This window comes from Natrix helvetica (genome assembly GCF_964273705.1).
Source record: "Natrix helvetica genome assembly, chromosome: 9".
Lineage (NCBI taxonomy): Eukaryota > Metazoa > Chordata > Lepidosauria > Squamata > Natricidae > Natrix > Natrix helvetica.
Window position 1 is genome coordinate 16,872,720 of NC_138560.1, and position 20,402 is coordinate 16,893,121.

General features: G+C 43.4%; 1 protein-coding gene across 1 annotated transcript in view; it reads left to right on the top strand.

The window, feature by feature from the left end:
- RUNX3 (RUNX family transcription factor 3) overlaps positions 1-20,402 on the top strand; it is a 173,857-nt gene that overhangs the window by 135,358 nt on the left and 18,097 nt on the right. The window contains exon 5 of the mRNA XM_081961972.1: positions 6,935-7,096. Within this exon, the coding sequence (XP_081818098.1) occupies positions 6,935-7,096 (162 nt within the window). The remainder of the gene's footprint in view (positions 1-6,934; positions 7,097-20,402) is intronic.

Here is a 20,402-nt window from a genome sequence, read left to right on the forward strand (position 1 = left end):
TTCAGGCATTTTCAGAGGAGATTGAGGAAAATTCTGTCTCATCCTGGCAAGTTCATTGCCAATCAGGGCAAATCCTGCAAAAGGAGAGGCTCCCTGGTGCAGGAGAAGACAGCTCCCTGCATTCCAGCAACCAAACAGCCATTGCCCTTGGCCTTTGGATATCCGATCACACTGGGGGATCTGTCCCATGACTTGGGGGGAAAGAGTTGGCATCGTGGGAACAGCCCTCCATAAAAGGGCTTGTTGACGCATCTTCTTTCCTGAACTCCAGCCAACCCATTATAAAACACCAACAGAGGATAATAGTGTTAATTTCTTTATGCTTGGCCCAATCATCACATGAGAAAAACCACTTTTCCCTCTCCCACCCACCCCCATTATTAAATATTATTGCTTCCTTTTTGTTTGAAGAGTAAATATGAGCCTTTGGACAACATTTGTAAGTCTAGAGAAGTTGTTAACTTACTTCCTTCTTTCCTCGCCTCGCCTCCCCTCTCCATAGAATTAAATTCACAACTTTTTAGCAATGCTGTTACAGTGAATTTTATCTTCTTTATCGTTCCATCCATCCATCCATCCATCCATCCCAGAAAGCAGACAGATCTTAAAGAAATGATTTGGTGTGCAGAAACCAATTTCCATTTTCAAACGGTATGAATAGGCCCCCATTCAACATGTGGAAAATGAGATCCCTGTGGTGATCACGTCCCCTAGGAGGAGACAGGGTATCTTCTGCAATTTGCATTCCTTTGGAACCGCGCACAAATGCCCTCCTCGCTAGAGAGCCATCTCTTTCCAGAAGCCAGAGCCAAACTCTGCAGAGCGGATCAGCTGCTCAATTTACAATTGCAATGAAAGTTCTCCTTTCTCTCAAACCTTCCCAAACCAAACAAGAAAGCCTAGGGGGGAGGGGTGTCTGTTCAGGACCTCCAAACATTTTGTGTGCTATAAGCAGAGTTTAAATAGAGGCAGGCATGTAGCATTTGAAGGCATCAGTGTAGCCAAGGAAATCAGAACGCTTGGCAAACAGGGCACGGAAATAAAAGAATACCCTCTTATTGATGAGGTGGACGGTTCTTTCTGATGGCTCTGTACTTTTTCTAAAAGCAGCTAAAAATTGTAGGGAAGAGATAAGTGGATGAAGTTCTCCGTCATCATATTCCTTCTTTGCTTTGACTGGAAGGAGGGAAAAGTAAATGAGGAAGAAAGGAAAGGACAAAGGGAGGGAGGGCGAGAGGGAAAAGGAAGGGAACTGGAAGGAAGGGACGGAAGGAGGACAAGAAAGGGAGGGAAGGGGAAGGTAATGAAGGAAGGAAAAGAAAAGGAGGAGAAAGAAGGAAGGAAAAGAAAGAGAGGGGGATGAAAGGAAGGAAGGAAAAGGGGAAGGGAAGGAAGGAAGGAAGGATCCTTCAGCCAGTCCTAAAACAACACCGGAGAAGCAAATAATACATTAGAGGCACAAGATGTTTGCTATAAATTAAATACAGATGCAGCTAAAGAAATTAATTTCCTTCCTTCATTTGCCATATTAATGAATCTGGATAAGCTGATTGTGGTAACAAGAAGCAGATTCACCTACAGCCTCTCTCTCTTTGGAGGAAACTTTACAGAATTTACTCTCCCTCCCCTCCCTCCCTCCAGCATCTATGATGTTGATAGCTCAGTCTTTTGATCAGTTTGTCCTTATGAAATTCCTTAGGCATTTTTTTCCTCCTCCTCCTCCTCCCCTTCCCTTCTTCTCAGCGCGGACTATTTATCTGGGGAAGGCTTCCTGAATGCTTCTTCTCAAATTATTTTTGATCAATAAAAAACCTCTTGTCAGGCCTCAGGATCAGAGGCCAGATATCCCATGGGAAATTATACATATATAGCTGGTCCTGGACCTATTGCCATAGTTGGGTCAACAGGAGGTTGTTAAGCGAGTCGCACCCAATTTGATGTCCCTTTTCCCACTTTGGTTGTTAAGCAAATTGCTGCAGTGGCTAATTAGATCCTGACGCCGTTAAGCAAATCCTGCTTCTCGCACTTTCCCACCTTAATTTTGCTTGCCAGAAACCAGTTGGGAAAAGTGCAATTGTTGGTCGCACGACCCTGGGACGATGTCACCATCATCAATCCATGCCCGTTTTCAAGCACCTGAATTTTGACCATTTTGACTCTCTCTCTCTCTCTCTCTCTCTCTCTCCTCAACTTACAAGAGTTTGCTTAGGGATTGTTTGAAGTTACAACGGCGCTGAAAAAAGTAACTTATGACCATGTTTCACGCTCATGACCGTTGCAGCATCCCCACGGTCACATGATCAAAAATCAGGGTGCCTGGCAACTGACTCACATTTATGACGGTGGCTGTGTCCCGGGCTGATGTGATCCCCTTTTGCAACCTCCTGACAAGCAAAGTCAATGGGGGAAGCCAGATCCATTTAAGGACCACGTTACCAACTCAGCAACTGCAGGGATGCACCGTACAGCTGTGGCAAGCGAGGTTGTAAAATGGGGCACTTCACTTCACCAATATCTCGCTTAGCAACAGAAATGTTAGGCTCAATTGTGGTCATAAGTCCAGGATGACTTGTCCCAGTAGGTCAGACTTATCCGCCTGATTTAAAGACTGGCTGAAAATGTGCAGGCAGTAATAAATCTATGACAAACCAATATTCCATCTATGACCCAGCCCAGGGTCAGGGAGAAAAATGAAGAAAAGAGAAATGAAATTAGAATCAAGAAATGATGCAGCACTTCGGGTTCTGTGCAAAGAAGCAGCTTCAAAGAACAGAGGAGCACAAACACACCTCCAGCCTGCAGCCAAGATGCAGACCAGGGCGATTTTCACACCCCCTTTGTGCTCCGGATATCTTTGGGGCATCCGACCCAAAACTTTGCACATTCCTATAAGAAAATTATGTTTTGCTTGGCTGCAGTGGCTTGGCGATTCATTCTGGGATTTTCTTTAAAAACAGAGGAAGAGCACCCCTCCACAATAAACCATCAGTATATTGTGGGAGATTTTGTTTTATAATTCCACTTAGGTGGAAAAGAGAGAGAGAAAAAGAGGGAAGGTGGAGTTTTTGGAAATTATAAATTATCATGTTGGCTTAAGGAGGTTTCCTTAATCTTTGCTCGCCTTAAGGAGCAAGCATGGTGGGGGGAATAGAATTGGGGTCAATTCATCCTTGCTTTCATTAGGCTCCTGGACGCCAGGCGACCTCTAATCTAGGATAGATCTCCAGCAGATTGAAGAAAATACAGTAGATCCAGATCTGTTTCCCCCCTCCTCCTGTTGAAAGGTATCTTTCGAGCCTCAGATGTTGCATTCCCCATGTCTCCACATTGCCCCAAAGGACCAGGATGTTTTTTATTATGGTTTGCCATATCAGATTCATATCCATCCTTCCAGATGGAAAACATTTCAGCCATTTGATGTCGTAGCGATACAGATCTTCTTAAGGGGATGTCAGGGCAAGGGGAGGCAACATGCTCGCCTTGTGTTTTGTGTGTGTGTGGGGCAGGGGGAAGAATCTGAAAATACTGGCTGTCTTCATTTGAAGCTGCGCTGGTGGCTGCCAAGGGAAAAAATTCAGTAGCTTCTTGGCTGTTTTAGCCAACAGAGTTTCTTTGCTATCTTGTTCTGCCTTCTTTGAACAAGATGGGAAGTAAAATAGCTTTTACCCGTGATGGCGAACCTATGATGGCGTGCCAGAGGTAGCATGCAGAGCCCCCTCTGTGGGCACATATGCTGTCGCCAGCTGCTCTTCTGGTTTCCGGTGGGCCCATGCACAGCTGGTCTTTGTGGGCGCATTGGAAAACGGCCCCCAAAACAACCCCAAAACAGGCCGTTTTTCGGGCCGTTTTCCAGGCTATTTTTCATGTTGTTTTCAGGCCGTTTTTCAGGCCAAAATCAAAGTTGGCAGTTTGGCGGTTCGAATACCTAGCACCGCATAATGGAGTGAGCTCCCATCACTTGTCCCAGCTTCTGCCAACCTAGCAGTTCGGAAGCACTTAAAAATGCACGTACAAAAATAGACACCAGCTTTGGTGGGAAGGTAACAGTGTTCCATGCGCCTTCAGTGTCTGGCCACATGACCACGGAGAAATCTTCGGACAGCGCTGGCTCTTCGGCTTTGAAACGGAGATGAGCACCACCCCCTAGAGTCGGGAACGACTAGCACATATGTGCGAGGGGAACCTTTACCTTTAAACAAATGTTGTAAGTAGCCTGCAAACACTGTACAGAAAGAATAAAAACAAAAAAAATTAACTGAAGAGAATAAATGCTTTTATTTATTCATTGTGAGCCACACACCTTATATTTCTGGCAGGAGCAAGAAGCTGTAAACTCTCCCCCTCCCCTGGCAGAGAAAGAATGACTGGCCCAGGGTCTCCCAGTAAACTTCCATGGATGTCCCCAGTCTTTGGCATGGATGTCCCCAGTCTAAAGCCTTAACCACAATTTCAGAAAGGTCCTGGCGTTTAATTCTGTTACACAGTGTTGATTGAGCTGCCTAGAGGCTGTTTTGCAAGGATTTCTGCGTGAGGGAATTCCCCTCGCCACAGATTCACGGCCAAGGACCAACTGGGACTTTTTGGACACATTTCTTTGGTTTGGGACACTTCCAGGGACACAGTTTTCACACGCTGCATCTTGCAGGTGTTGCATGCAACGAGGGAGGTAAAAATAGAACTTGGTTGAAGTTAGGAGAGGGAAGCTGTGGCTCAGTGGCTAAGACGCGAGCTTGTCGATTAGAAAGGTGGGCAGTTCAGCAGCTCGAATCCCTAGTGCCGTGTAATGGAGTGAGCTCTTGCTACTTGTCCCAGCTTCTGCCAACCTAGCAGTTTGAAAGCACGTAAAAAATGCAAGTAGAAAAATAGGAGCCTGTCAGGGGAAGATTTCACCCTGAACTAAATGAGGTCTTAGATCACGGCTGTTTCCAAACAGGCATATTCTTTAAGGTGCGAAGAAAAGAAATAAAGAAATCCCGGAGAACATATTCTAATGAAAAACAAACTTTTAATACAAAAATAATAAATGGAAATAAAACAAAAACTAACTAATTGTTACATTTTGGAAAAAGCAATTCTGTCTACCAGTTTTCCTGGCAGACGGACAAAGATCAAAAGGGAAGAGAAGAGTCTGGAATGTGAAGTAATTAAAAAAATAAGCATGCGCAGTACATCATTGTCAGATAAGACCTTATGACCTGCGCAGTAACTCTTTCAGTTTAACTATTTAGTTTCAATTCGTCAGTTCAGGCTAGCAAACAATTTAACACAGTGACAGGGCCACCTTTGGTGGGAAGGTAACAGCATTCCGTGCGCTTTTGGCATTAAGTCATGCCGGCCACATGACCACGGAGATGTCTCCATGCACACGCTAGTTTTTTTTTCCTTTTTCTTTCTTTTTTCGTGTCTGCTATAATTTTGCGCCAGTGAGGTTAAAACCAATTTAGTTGTATTTAAGTATAATGACAATAAAGATTATACTTAAAGTCCTTCAACAAGCACCTCAATAGCGTTGAACCAACTAGATGCCTCCAGGAGCTCAGGCCCTCCGTTTCTTGCCCCTTATGAAGGCCTACGGTGTGGTATCATGGTTAGAGAGTTGGAAGCAGACTGCAAAGACCTGAGTTCAAATCCATGCCTACCTCATTAAAACTCTCAGATGGGGACTGTGCTAGAGGGGGCAGGTAATCCTTGATTTATAACCATTTGCTTAGCAGTTTTGATCACCACAGTACAAAAAAGAGGTTGAGACTTTGGAAAAAGTGCAAAGAAGAGCAAGTAAGATGATTAAAGGCCTGGAGACAAAAACATAATGTCAGCGTTCTAAATACCATGCATGAAATCAATCAGAGACCAAGGCAGAATCATCCTTAAAGTTCCAATTTAATCATACAGGCAAGTTAGCACTTCTGTGGAATTCCAACTCTGATCTTCTTCCTGGAATTCCACCCAGTTGAAAGTTCATGATCCTATTCCCACACCCCATAATCCATCACATGTCCCAATCATCATCTACCACGCTGGCCTCTACACCCCTCTGCTTCCGGTCAGGTGTCCAGGTGCAGAGACAAAAGATGACCTTGAGCTTCTATAAAAGAATGACAACAATACATTCCACAATCCTACTCCTTTCTATTCGCCCCTCCCAACTACTACACTAATGAAACAGCATAAGAAATTAATAGAAAGTGTGGCAGGCCAAAGATCCTAAAAAGAACATAACTACAGGCCTGACACATATGAGGAATGGTTGCAGGAATTGGGGATGGCCGGTCTAGAGGAGTCGGAGTGACATGATAGCAGTATTTCAATATTTGAGGGGCTGCCACACAAAGAAGAGGGGGGTCAACTTATTCTCCAAAGCACCAGAAGGCAAGACAAGAAACAATGGATGGAAACTAATTAAGGGAAGAAACAACTTGGAATTAAAGAAAAACTTTCTAACAGTGAGAACAATTAACCAGTGGAACAGTTTTGCCTTCAGAAGCTGTAGGTGCTTCATCACTGGAGGTTTTTAAGAAAAGACTGGACAGCCACCTGTCTGGAATGATATGGGGTCTCCTACTTGAGCAGGGGGTTGAACTAGAAGACCTCCGTGGTCCCTTCCAGCTCTATTCTAATTGATAATAGATTTTAAAAAACTGTCCAAAGTTGCACCACCACTGAAAAAGTGACTTATGGCCAGTCCCTATACTTAACAACTGCAAGATTACTTAACAACTTTGATGGTTTGCTTAACAACTGTGACAAAAACAAGTTGTAAAATGGGGCAAAACTCACTTAACAACTGCCTTGCTCAGCAACATAAATTTCGGGCTCCATTGTGATCATTAGTTGAGGACTACTTGCATGTGCCTTTTCTGGGGTCAGGGGGCTCCTGTGAGTTGAACCGTGAACACCTTGGCTGATTTATTCCCCACTCTCCTGCTTTTTTCAGGGCACAGGCAGAAGTTGGAAGAACAAACAAAATTCCAAGATCGTTACGGAGACCTGGAAAGGCTTCGGCACTCTATGAGAGTCACTCCGACGACGGCCAATTCTCGGGGGTCCCTGGGCGCCCCAGGACACTTTGGTACACAAGCTCAGAGCCAGATTCAAGGTAAGAGCTTTGGTTACTTGTGAGGTGTCACCAGAGCATGCCTCAAAAAGTCAAAACATGGCTGTGACAGTGTGATCAAAACTCTGCCTATTTTTCATTTGCATTATGTAAAAAAAAATTAGGTTGAGTTTCAATCACATCCCTGGGGGTGTCACCATTTTGATTCTGGGGGTCTTTGTTGCTCTCTGAGCTTGATTGGTGTTCTTGCAGACATTTCATTACCAAACTAGGTAACATCATCACTGCATCAGACGTTACCTACTTTTGTAATGAAACGTCTGCAAGAAAAGCTCAGAGAGCACCAAACCCACCCTCCAGTTATGAAAGCTATGTTTTAAGTGAAAGTTTGAAACGTTTATGCTAGCATTGATCTAAATATTCTCCCTTTACTATGCATTTTCCTTCTCCTTTACTGGGTTCTGTCTCCACCCACAGTTGCCTATGTGGGTAGCAAAAGTTGCCAGATGCAAGGATATATCAAAGCTGCAATACATAAAAAGCCCAACCAGATCCATTGTTGGATTTTTGTGGCTCATTTGTGTGTGGGGGTGGGTGGGGGTGAGACGAAACAAGAGTGGTGTCCTCTGTCAAGATTTGTGCAATGAAGGAGACCTCAGCATCCAGGATCCTCTCAGCAGAATGAGCTGGGTCGCTCTCAGATGTAGCAGGAATGTCTTCTTCCATTTTGAAGAAAGCAGTTCTGCGATGGAAAAATACTAGCAACATTTATACAATAATCAGCAACAGGTTTCAAAAGCCACGATGACAATTTCTTTAAACAATTAATTCAGTCGTGTTGGTTTCAGTCTGGGAAGACCACACAACAGTCTTGGTAGCTTTGCCTTTATGCTAAATCATAGAAAAGGAAAAGAGAATATATATATGTATATGTACTGTATATGTATATGCGTATGTATGTATGTGTGTATGTGTGTATGTGTGTATGTATGTGTATGTATGTATGTGTGTGTATACACACACACACACACACACACACTGTATATATTATATACTGTATACATATACTGTATACCTATTTCCATACCTATTTCCATACCTATTTCCCTGGCCTAGCTGATAAGGAAGAGAGCCTGTGGCTTAGTGGCAATTACATTGGCCTAATATGCAATACAGCCCTGGTTCGATTCCCAGTAAGGGTATGGCTAGCTGATGAGAGTTAAATAGCTTGAAATAGATCTATACTAGTCTCCCTTTATTTATTTATCAGCACAAAGGCAACATATATTTGGGCATACCAGGGGTTGTAACACACATACATACATACATACATGCGTACATACATACATACATACATGTATTTGTGTTACAACCCCTGGTATGCCCAAATATGGGAGGGAGCTCACTACTCCCTCTTTCTGTCATTCGGCTCATCACAGAAGACCATCCAGACAGAAACCCATATTTTATTTTTAATGTTGCCTTTTTATATTTGTGTTGTACACAAACACACACACACACACACACACACACACACACACACATACATACTGTATGCATTTTTATCCTTCCTGGAGGAAAGATGAGAGTTAAACACGAGAGAAACCATGAAAAGAGAACAACTTTTAATAACACCAGGAAAATCTGCAGGGTATGGTTAAAATATTCAAGATGGAGGCCACAACGATGTGATCAAAGCTCCACTTGTTGTGTTTTTGCCATGGGCACCATTTTGACTTTTTCAATCATGCCCTGCAGACAACGGAGCGAGTGTTTCACTTATCTACAAGCTCTTTAAAGCAGCTGCATCTTTTCCAGAAATGCATAAAAGCTGCAGAGGACAGCCACTTAAACCGAGACAAAATAATTTGACAAATCGGTGCCACACTGTCCCAAAGGTGCTTTTTTCAAGAGGCAACTGGACTTTTCTCATTCTTTTTTTGAAGGCGTTTTGCTTCTCATCCAAGAATGAGAAGCACCAAAAATACACCAAGAATTATATTGGTGCATCGAACAGCCAAAGGAAACATGTCATTTTGTTCTCTTCTTTTGTGGTATTGCATTCCCTCTCTTGTTTGGAAGTGGATAGGTGGTCATCGTGCATTCCTTTCTGCCAAAAGTCACAGCCTGGGTCTGGCTTTTGAAAAATTCTCCCTTCAGCCTCTAAAAGGGTCCCCCCACCCCCGGTCTGCTTAATTTGGCAGCTGCAAACGAGTTTTCCAAAGGAGTAGGAATGAAGGGAAAATGACTTTTCTTTGAGGTTCAGAGTTTCCCCTGTCCAGAGAATGGATGGAGCCAAGATGATCTTCTTGCTTTTATTTTTCCCCTCCTTTGTATTTCTTCTTCAGTAGCCCATTACTAGGCACAAGATTTTGAAAGCAGTCTTATTGCTATCTGAAATTTTGTTTTAAAAATAAGACCATAGGAACCTTGGTGTTCTCGGAGCTTGGTTGATTTCTTGCAGGCATTTCACTACCCAACCAGGTAACATCTTCAAAAGCTATTTTACCCAGTTGGGTAATCATATAAAACCTGTTGTTGGCTAAAGAGATAAAACGGGGGCCTACTTTAAAGCACAACGGTAGATTAAAACTCTTCTGCTTTAGTCCCGTCCCGTCCCCCCCAGTTCTCATTTCATGTTGATGCACAAGAATTTGCAATGAAATTTCTTCCAAATTTCAGTGAACTTCTCAAGGGCAGAATGTATTGCATTGCCCTGATGTAATGCTAAGAGGGCCAAGAATGCATGCAAAGATCTCATTTCATCGCATGCTCATCTCTTGAGTCATCGGCAGCCTCCGTGGCTTCCCATACTTGTATTCCAACTTGCATCAAGAGGTGATGTGAGTTCTCTCGGATTGAGAAACAATACAGGTAGTCCTCAAATTACGACCACAATTGAGCCAAAATTTCCTGTTGTTAAGTGCGACGTTGTCTAAGTGAGATTTGCCCCATTTTATGACCTTTCCTGCCTCGGTTGTTAAGTGAATCACTGCAATTGATAAATTAGTTATCCGGTTGCTAAGTGAATCTGTTCCCCATTGATGTCGCTTGTTAGAAGGTCGTAAAAAGGGATCAAAGGACCCCCAGACACTCCAACTGTCATAAATATGGACCAGTTGCTGAGAATCCAAATTTTAATCACATGACCGTGGGAATGCTGCAGTGGTGGTGTGAAAAACAGTCATAAGTCACTTTTTTCAGGAATGTTGTAACTTTGAACAGTCACTAAATGGACTGTTGTAAGTCGAGGACTGCTTGTATTTGCAGCTGTCATAAATATGAGTCAGTTGCCAAGGGTTTGGATTTTGATCATGAGACCATGGTAATGCTGCTATGGCCGAGGTGTGAAAAATGGTAGTAAGTCACTTTTCTCAGTGCCATTATAACTTTGGACAGTCACTAAATGAACTGTTGTAAATTGAGGACTACCTGTACTGAATGTTGCTATTAGAATGTAGAATAGGAAGCCCCAGCAGTAGCACCCTCCACCTCCTCCGATAGCAAAGTCAGTTCAGAAGCATCACTGAGAGAAAATTTAAATCAGTTCTTGAAGTTCCTGAGCAAATGGTGGTATTAAGACAGAGCCTTCTGTTGTGGGGAAAGAAATGAAGGTAACAACCGTTCATTTAGCATTTAACTATCCAAAGTTACAAAGGTACTGGAAAAAGTGCCTTATGACTGGTCCTTGCACCATTACAACCAACCCATCATCCCATGATCGCGATTCGGGTGCTTGGCAACCATCATGAATTTAAGATAATCACATCATCCCATACTAATCTGTTTGCCAATTGTGGTCTCCCCAGCTGGTTTCCAAGAAAGTCACTGGGGAAGCCAGCAAGAGGTCTCAAGGTGCAATTGCAGGGTGTCTTCTTTTACAACTGTGGAAGGTTCTCTGAACAGTGACAACCAAGACTGCCAAAACTGCTGTCACTAAGAGGGTTGGTCGCGTGATGTTTTCCTTCATGTTTGCTTTGCTCAGCGATGGAGTTGTCGGTCCCAACTAGGATTTTTAAGGGAGGGCTACCTGTATTGTGAGAAGAGGCAGGGACAGCATTTAGCTTAAGAGCCAATGAGAACAACAAGAGTCCAACTGTTCTGTTTTGCTTGATGGATTCATATCCTATCTTTCCTCTAAGAACTTAAATGGCATTCTTAGCACTAATTTGTTTTTTCCTACAACAACTTTGCAAGGGTGGTTGAACTGACTCACCTGTGTGTTGAAATTCTGCTGAGGATATATTTGAATGTAGGGCTTCCCAGTGTTAATCCAGCGCCTTAAACCACTCTGCTCTACTGTTCTGTTACTTGGACTAAAATATTCAGGTCCATTTTCCAAACTTCTATTAATTTGCAAGTTTTATTGTTCTCCTCCACATCAAACAGGGGGATCATTTTTGTTGCAAAAAGATCAACAAAGATGATGTGGGGACTGGAGGCTAAAACCTATGAGGAACGGTTGCAGGAACTGGGTATGTCTAGTTTAATGAAAAGAAGGACTAGGGGAGACATGATAGCAGTGCTCCAATATCTCAGGAGCTGCCACAAAGAAGAGGGAGTCAAGCTATTCCCCAAAGCACCTGAAGGCAGGACAAGAAGCAATGGGGGGGGGGGAACTAATCAAGGAGAGAAGCAACTTAGAACTAAAGAGTAATTTCCTGACAGTGAGAACAATTAATCAGTGGAACAATTTCTCTCCAGAAGTCGTAAATGCTCAAACACTGGAAGTTTTTCAGAAGAGATTGGACAACCATTTGTCTGAAGTGGTGTAGGGTTTCCTGCCTAAGCAGGGGGTTGGACTAGAAGACCTCCAAGGTCCCTTCCAACTCTGTTATTCTTTTTAAAATGGCATTCTTCAGCCAATGAATAGCCTGAGGCCTCAACTGGCAATTTTTCATTCTCCTTGTCTCACATTTTTCATTCCCTCTAAAGCCGTTATGTATTTCTGTGTTTCTGCAATCCTTGAGGTTGTCTCAAACCAATTCCTTCCCCCTTTAACATTGAGTTGTGTGCTGTTTAACTACAGCAGGCGTGACACTCGGAGAATTGTGTTTGCTAAGGGTATTCCTCAGCACGGGCAGCACACAGATAAATAAACAGAAAGTCAGAACTAGCTTTAACACCCTATTTCGGTTCAACGGGTTTCCTTCCCTCGCCTTCCGCTAACAGAGTTGGGATTGCAACCCAATCCTGGGAGCTAAAGTGACAGATGAATGGCTTTAACTGCTGGGTCATTCATTGGAAATCTCCACTGGGTTAGTGAGGAATTTGCAAGTTTTTATAAGAGTGCTGATTCTCTTATAATGTCCATTTCCCTCTTCCCTCCAGCTGCGAAGGAAGCTTCATTCCAGTTGGGGAGCCCTGCTGGTAAAACAGATTTCAAAAGTTGCCCTCTTGAAAATCAGCAAAGTTTCCCTTCAGTGGCTGCCCATCCTTCTTTTCATCACATTCTCTCCTTGAAAGCATCACATTTCATCACATTCTCTCCTTGAAAGCATCAATTAGATGCCATATGAAGAACGGTTGCAGGAACTGGGTATGTTTAGCTTAAGAGAAAGAAGGACTAGGGGAGACATGATAGCAGTGTTCCAATATCTCAGAGGTTGCCACAAAGAGGAGGGAGTCAAACTATTCTCCAAGGCACCTGAGGGTAGAACAAGAAGCAATGGGTGGAAACTAATCAAGGAGAGAAGCAACTTAGAACTGAGGAGAAACTTCCTTATAGTGAGAACAATTAATCAGTGGAACAGAAGTTGCCTCCAGAAGTTGTGAATGCCCCAACACTGGAAGTCTTTAAGAAGATGTTGGATAGCCATTTGTCTGAAACGGTATAGGGTTTCCTGCCTAGGCAGGGGGTTGGACTAGAAGACCTCCAAGGTCCCTTCCAACTCTACTATTGTATTGTATTGTATATTGTATTGTATTGTATGTTCTAGTGTAGGGGTCTCCAAACATGGCAACTTTAAGACTCGTGGACCAGGGGGGGGGGATTCAAAAGTTTTTACTGCCGGTTCTGTGGGTGTGGCTTGGTGGGCATGGCAGGGAAAGGATACTGCAAAATCCTCATTTTCTCCCGATCAGCTGGAACTCAGGAGGTAGAGAATAGATGGGGACGGGGACAGTCAGAGGGGGTATTTACCAGTTCTCCAAATTACTCAAAATTTCTGCTACCGGTTCTCCAGTAGTGGTCAGAACCTGTTGAATGGCACTTTTGTCCTTGACTTCAACTCCTAGTATCCCCAGCATGGCTGGCTGGGTAATTCTGGGAGTTGGTCTTTGAGTCTTAAAGTTGCCAAATTTGGTGACCACTGGCCTAGTTGTCAGACACTAGCGCAATCCCACTCCAAGCGAGAATTCCTCTCCAATTTTCAGACTTATAAGCACATCTGGAATATTGAATGCATGTTTGGAGAGCTGTGTTGATCAGGGTCTGTTCATTTGCAAAAGGGCCACTGAGGTGTAAATGCTCAGAATTTTTTTTAAAGGCCCTTTGATACCCACGGCACCAGTTGAGAACCTAGACTTCACATATGGCCAACAGATTGTGCAGGCAGGTAGACATAGGTCAGCTGATCACAGGTGCATAGGTGATTTGATTTCAGGTGCACAAATTATGCAGGTCACTTTACTTTCGATTTTAAACCTTGACAAAGGTTGGTCTGTGTAGGTAACAGAACAACAGACTTCAAAGGGACCTTAGAGGTCATCTAGTACAACCCACTGCACAAATAGGAAACCTTATACTATTTCAGACAAATGGCTGTCCAATCTCTTCTTAAAAACCTCCAGTGTTGGAGCATTCACAATTTCTGGAAGCAAGTTGTTCCACCGGTCAATTGTTCTCACTGTCAGGAAATTTCTCCTTAGTGCTAGGTTCGTTCTCTCCTTGATTAGTTTCCATTAATTGCTTCTTGCCTGCCTTCAGGTGCTTTGGAGAATAGGTTGACTCCAGGGGTGGGTTTCTATCACCGTTGCTACCAGTTCGCTTCGTGTGCGCTTGTGCAGTTCACTGTAAATTGTTCTGCGAATGCACGGAGAACCAAAAAAAGTACTAAAAAACATGCTGGCATTGGTAGCAGAGACCAGAGAACCAGTTCGGGGGCATGGCCAGCCTGGATCACTGCCTGTTTTGCAACCCATGCGTACCGGTAGGAACCCACCCCTGGTTGACTCCCTCTTCTTTGTGGCAGCCCTTACATTTTGGAACCCTGGTAAATTCCCAATTTGTGATAACCTTTAGATTTTGGAACCCTGGGATGCCTACAATTTGTGCAAATCGGCAGTTTCCACCTCTCTTTTGGCCTTCCTTCCTCTCTTTTTTGAATGATGTATACATGTCCATCCTGATTGCAACAATTCTTGATGACTATACATGTTTACATATAGGGGGAATGGGTGTTCTGAAGCAGGCAGGCATTATTTTAATTATTTCAAATGGGCAGCTTATGAGTCAAAGGCAATCAAATGCAATTTCGGGATATTAACTCAAATGTAGAGTATTTTCCAGATGTGATGTTGCTGCTGTGATTATTTATAAAGTCTCTACAACGTTCTGGGTGCTGCTGCATGGATATTAAAAGATTAAGCTAATCCCTACCCACAGGCTGACAATATACTAGACGCAAAACAAAAATGGAAAGAAGCAGAAAAAGAAAAGGTCTTGGAAAACTTGTTGCTTTAGAGCAGGGTCCCCCAACTTCCCAACTTTTTGTGGACTTCAACTCCCAGAATTCTCCAGCCAGCATAGCTGGCTGGAGAATTCTAGGAATTGAAGTCCACAAGTCTTAAAGTTGCCAAGTTTGAAGACTTTTGCTTTAGAGAAAGACAAGAAAAAACCCAGAGATTACTGCCAGTTTGGTTTGTGTGTGACTTGCGTGCGCATTGCATGCATGCGCAGTTGCCTATTAATAGGTCTGTGCATGCACAGAACATTAAAAATGTAAAAAAAAAATGTTGCAGCAACTGGGGGACTGGTTTGGGGGCGTGGCCAGCCTGCCGTCCCTATCAGTTCGGTGACCCAGCCGCCATTTCCACTACCGCTTCGCCCGAACCTGTGCGAACTGGTAGCAACCCACCTCTGAAAGAACTTTATCCTGTACAAAGTGTTGTCTGTAATTTTTGTAAACACTCGGATTAAGAGCAATCTTTATTTGTACAACAAGCTCATTAATCAGAGAGTGCAGAGAGTGCAGAGAAGAGCAGCAAAGATGTTTAGCGGACTGGAGACTAAAACATATGAAGAACGGTTGCAGGAACTGGGTATGTCTAGCTTAAGAGAAAGAAGGACTAGGGGAGACATGATAGCAGTCTTCCAATATCTCAGGGGTTGCCACAAAGAAGAGGGAGTCAAACTATTCTCCAAGGCACCTGAGGGTAGAACAAGAAGCAATGGGTGGAAACTAATCAAGGAGAGAAGCAACTTAGAACTGAGGAGAAACTTCCTGACAGTTAGAACAATTAATCAGTGGAACAGCTTGCCTCCAGAAGTTGTGAATGCCCCAACACTGGAAGTCTTTAAGAAGATGTTGGATAGCTATTTGTCTGAAACGGTATAGGGTTTCCTGCCTAGGCAGGGGGTTGGACTAGAAGACCTCCAAGGTCCCTTCCAACTCTACTATTGTATTGTATTGTATTAGTTAGGTGAAACCTTTTTAAATGATTGCATTTAATCAATTGAAGATTACATCTGGGCTGGGAAGTCAGATTTTATCCTGGAGGAAGATTATAGGAAAAAAGAGAGCAGAAAAAGGCTTTGGGAGGGAAAAAAACAGAGGGAAAAGAAGAGGGGAAGTCAGCATAAACATTTACGCATGGTGTTAAATCCCCCTCCTGTTTATCCTGTCAGTCAATGTAACTTAGTCCAGAAAAGCAGACAGCTGTTTTAGGAATGTATGAATGGATGGCACTGACCTGCCTCATTATCTCATGGATGAATATTTGAGGGCTTGCACAAATATTTGGGTGGAGGCTAATCAAGGAGAGAAACACCCTAGAACTAAGGAGAAATTTCCTGACAGTTACAATAATTAATCAGTGGAACAACTTGCCTCCAGAAGTTGTGAATGCTCCAACACTGGACGTTTTTAAGAAGATGTTGGATAACCATTTGTCTGAAGTGGTGTAGGGTTTCCTGCCTAAGCAGGGGGGTTAGACTAGAAGACCTCCAAGGTGCCTTCCAACTCTGTTATTCTATTCTATTTCTATCTGAGAAAGGAGGGATAGAAGCTTATAAGGAATGCAAGTGATTTCCATTGGGAACCAAAGGGCTCTGCTAAAATATTGCCTTGGTTCCTTGATGCCAGTGAGGTTGCTTCCGATTGCTCATAGTGCAGGCTTGGCTGTTGATTTGGAACCGCAAAACATGGAGGTCCCTTGCCCAGGTAGCCCCTTTGCTATGGTATTTCCAGGTGATCAATTATGCATTGCCAAAATATGCATGTTGGAATATATTGAACTCCAATACTAAAGCATATCAAGAGCCCATGATATAATAAACCATGGAAATTGCAGTGATGGTATAACCATAGAAAATGTGTAGCTCAGGGTTGAACTATGAAGTCCTTGGTGCTCTCTGAGCTCAGTGGTTTCCTTGCAAACATTTCATTACCAAACTAGGCAACATCATCAGGGCACTGATGAAGTTACCTAGTTCAGGTAATGAAGCGTCTGCAAGGAAACCACCGAGCTCAGAAAGCACCAAGGACCCCTTAGCGCACCCAATTTAGCAATTCCCATAATTATTTCGGAAGCACCATCATGGTATCTCATTGATATCATTGATAGAGCATCTCTACAGTTGGTGGGGGAGTAACCTCACCTGCTTATCTTTTGATGTATGCACGTTTTGAAAGTGGCCTCACCCACTGTGACAACTATTTTATGAATGGGAAATCCCATAGCTCACGACACTCTGGTGCCAATTTCCAGACCTTCTCACCAGCCCAAAATGTGGTCAACACATGATCTAGATTTTCTCCAAAGAAAAAGGCTGTTAGCCTTGATGGCAGTGGGAATTCTTCTGAAGGCCATCGGTTGGGAGACTAGGTGTCCAGTCAGTTGGCCACTGTGAGAATAGACTGCTAGACTGGACATGATCCAATCCAGCATAGGTCTGCTTGTGTTTTTATGAAATAAAATAATGGCAACCTTTTATTTAAAAAGGACGGAGCAGTTTGGAAAGCCGTGCATTGCGGAATTCCTGTTCGGTGCTGCTGAGAATGGGGAGCCTCCAAAGCATTGGATGATATTAACCAGGCAGTGACCTCTGGTTCAACACGCATTCTTCACTTCCCAGATCCCTGATCCAAAGTGTTGCCATTTCCGTTGATAGATTGGGTCCAACACGCAGCATGTGCCGGTGCCATACTTGCTCTCACAATGGCTAAATTCTTACTTCTAAATGAGCGTATTCAGTTAAGGCAGCAGCTGGTGCGATTTCCAGAAGAAAATAAACATTTCCTTCAAATATTTTGTTTGGCAGCAAGACAAGCCAAATACTTGCCCTCCAAATTGCCAAGAAAGAAATACAGGAATGTGCAAAATCCAGAAATATAAATCGGGCCATAGTAAATTTTTCAGAAGGAAGCAATAAACGTCTGTGGCTTTTCTAAAAATAAAAAAAACCCTGTTATGATTGAACTGGTAGATTTTGCTCATGGTTTTGGTTGGGCTAGGAGGATGGGGCAGGACAGAAGAGAGATAGCCATCTCCAGCTGCAAATGGAATGAAAAACCAGAAAAATAGTAGCTGCCAAGAGATTTTACCCTTCAGGTAAGACCCACCCTGAAGAATGAAAAAGCGGCATCAGGCAATAAATCATAACAGACCATAACAGAGTGGGAAGGGGTCTTGGAGGTCTTCTAGTCCAACTCCCTGCTCAAGCAGGAAACTCTGTACAATTTTAGACAAATGGTTGTCCAATCCCTTCTTAAAAGCCTCTAGTGTTGGAGCACCTACAACTTCTGGAGGCAAGTTGTTCCACTGGTTAATTGTTCTCACTGTCAAGAAATTTCTCCTCAGTTCTAGATTGTGCCTGTCCTGAATTAATTTCCACCCATTGCTTCTTGTCTTGCCTCCTGGTGCTTTGGAAAATAGGTTGACACCCCCACCCCCACCTCTGCTTTCTGGCAGCCCCTGAAATATTAGAACTCTGCTATCATGTCACCCCTTGTTCTTCTTTTCACTATGGCCACGCCCAGTTGCTGCAACTGTTCTTTCTATGTTTTTAAGACTTAAGCCATCCTCTGAAAGAGTCCATGACAATCTGGGTGTCGTCCCTGAATTGGGTTGCTTCTTTCCTGCCTTGCATTGGTCTTCTCAGAGGTATCTGGTTGGCCACAGGGAGACAATGAACTAGACAGCACAGAAAGACAGACAAATGGTTATCCAACATCTTCTTAAAGACTTCCAGTGTTGGAGCATTCACAACTTCTGGAGGCAAATTGTTCCACTGATTAATTGTTCTCACTGTCAGGAAATTTCTCCTCAGTTCTAAGTTGCTTCTCTCCTTGATTAGTTTCCACACATTGCTTCTTGTTCTACCCTCAGGTGCCTTGGAGAATAGTTTGACTCCCTCTTCTTTGTGGCAACCCCTGAGATATTGGAACACTGCTATCATGTCTCCCCTAGTCCTTCTTTTCATCAAACTAGCCATGCCCAGTGCCTGCATATGTTCTTCATAGGTTTTAGCCTCCAGTCCCCTAATCCTCTTTGTTGCTCTTCTCTGCACTCTTTCTCCACATCTTTTTTACATCGTGGCGACCATCGTGTCGAACAGCTATGAAAAGATTTGATTTGGAAATTTCACGCTCTAAAGCAATCCATTCAACTCTCTCTAGATCAAACCAGCTTTTCCATTTGGACCAACCCTTGAGAACAAATTGTACTATAGACGTCTCCGAGTCGGTCAGAGAACTCGGAAGAGGTTTGGCTCAAGCGGGAAATTGATTTGAACATCGATCGACCAAATCAAATCAATCCCATAGTTTGATCTGATCGTTGTTCCATACTAAATCATTGGCTTGAAAACAGATGGGAGTCCACTCACACATAACTCTACCCCCAAATTGGGGTCCAGTTTATCAGATGCTGGAAAAGTTTCTGTCAAACTCTTCTTCTTTTTTTTATGTAACTCTAGAGGAAAGCTATTAAAATGCAGAGGAAATATATTAACTGAATTTAATGTAAGTTATAGTCAAATGAAAATAAAATCCAGCTTTTTGTAGTTCTGCTCTGTTCAGACTTCCAGTTTTGCTCACTTTTGATCAGGCTCACTTCTAGTCCTCCTTTCAAAGTCTGGAACAACTTCATCCCTGAAAGATGAAGTCCTTCCGATGAAAGCATTAAGCCTAGGCAAAGTCTCTTTTTGCGACTTTCCATACAGGCAGTCCTAATGTCAGGGTTCCAAGTGACACCCCCAACGAAAGAAGACCCCGAGGCTTGAGGTTCCTCAAAGTTCCATTTTATTAGAGACGTCATATTGGCACATCTGGGAAAACCCGAATCTGAAAGCTTCCAGGTTTTCCCCACCCAAGAGAAAGTCCAAGCCCCTGCCCAGCACCCACCTGTCCATCACACGGCCCAATCAGGCACCGTCCCAACTGGAGATGCCTCCCAGCCCCACCATTGCAGCTGCAGGGCAAGACGTCCTTGAATCTCTGAGAAAAGAATGTTATTTTGACTATACGTTACCCATACTCTATATATAATCCACCCTCCCATTTTCCCACAGTAGAAAATGTGGCAGGCCTAAAGGCCCAATGCAAAAGATGGCTTCCAGGTCTGACACCTTGACCATTCATTACAACCATTCATTTAGTGACTTATGACTGTTTTCCACACATATGACTCTTGCACCTTGGCAACTGGCTCATATTTATGACCGTTCGTTGCAGTGCCCTGGAGCCAGGCAATCAACTTTGGCCACCTTCTGACCAGCAAAGTCAATGAGGAAGCCAGATTCACTTAACCACCGTGTTACTAATTTAACAACTGCAATGATTCACTTAACAACTGGGGCAAGAAAGGTAATAAAATGCGGCAAAACTCACTTAACAAGTGTCTCGTTTAGCAACAAAAGCATTGGGTTCTTTGTGGTCGTAATTCCAGGACTACTTATACTATAGTTAGTAAACCTCTGCTAACCCAAAGCCCATTTCAATATAGAAAGGACTTCTCCTGCCATAAGTACAGTGGAGAGAGAGAGAGACAGAGAGACAGAGAGACAGAGAGACAGAGAGAGACAGAGACAGAGAGACAGAGAGACAGAGAGACAGAGAGAGACAGAGACAGAGACAGAAACGCATCTTTCCCCATTAATGGCTTATAACACCTTCATAACATCACT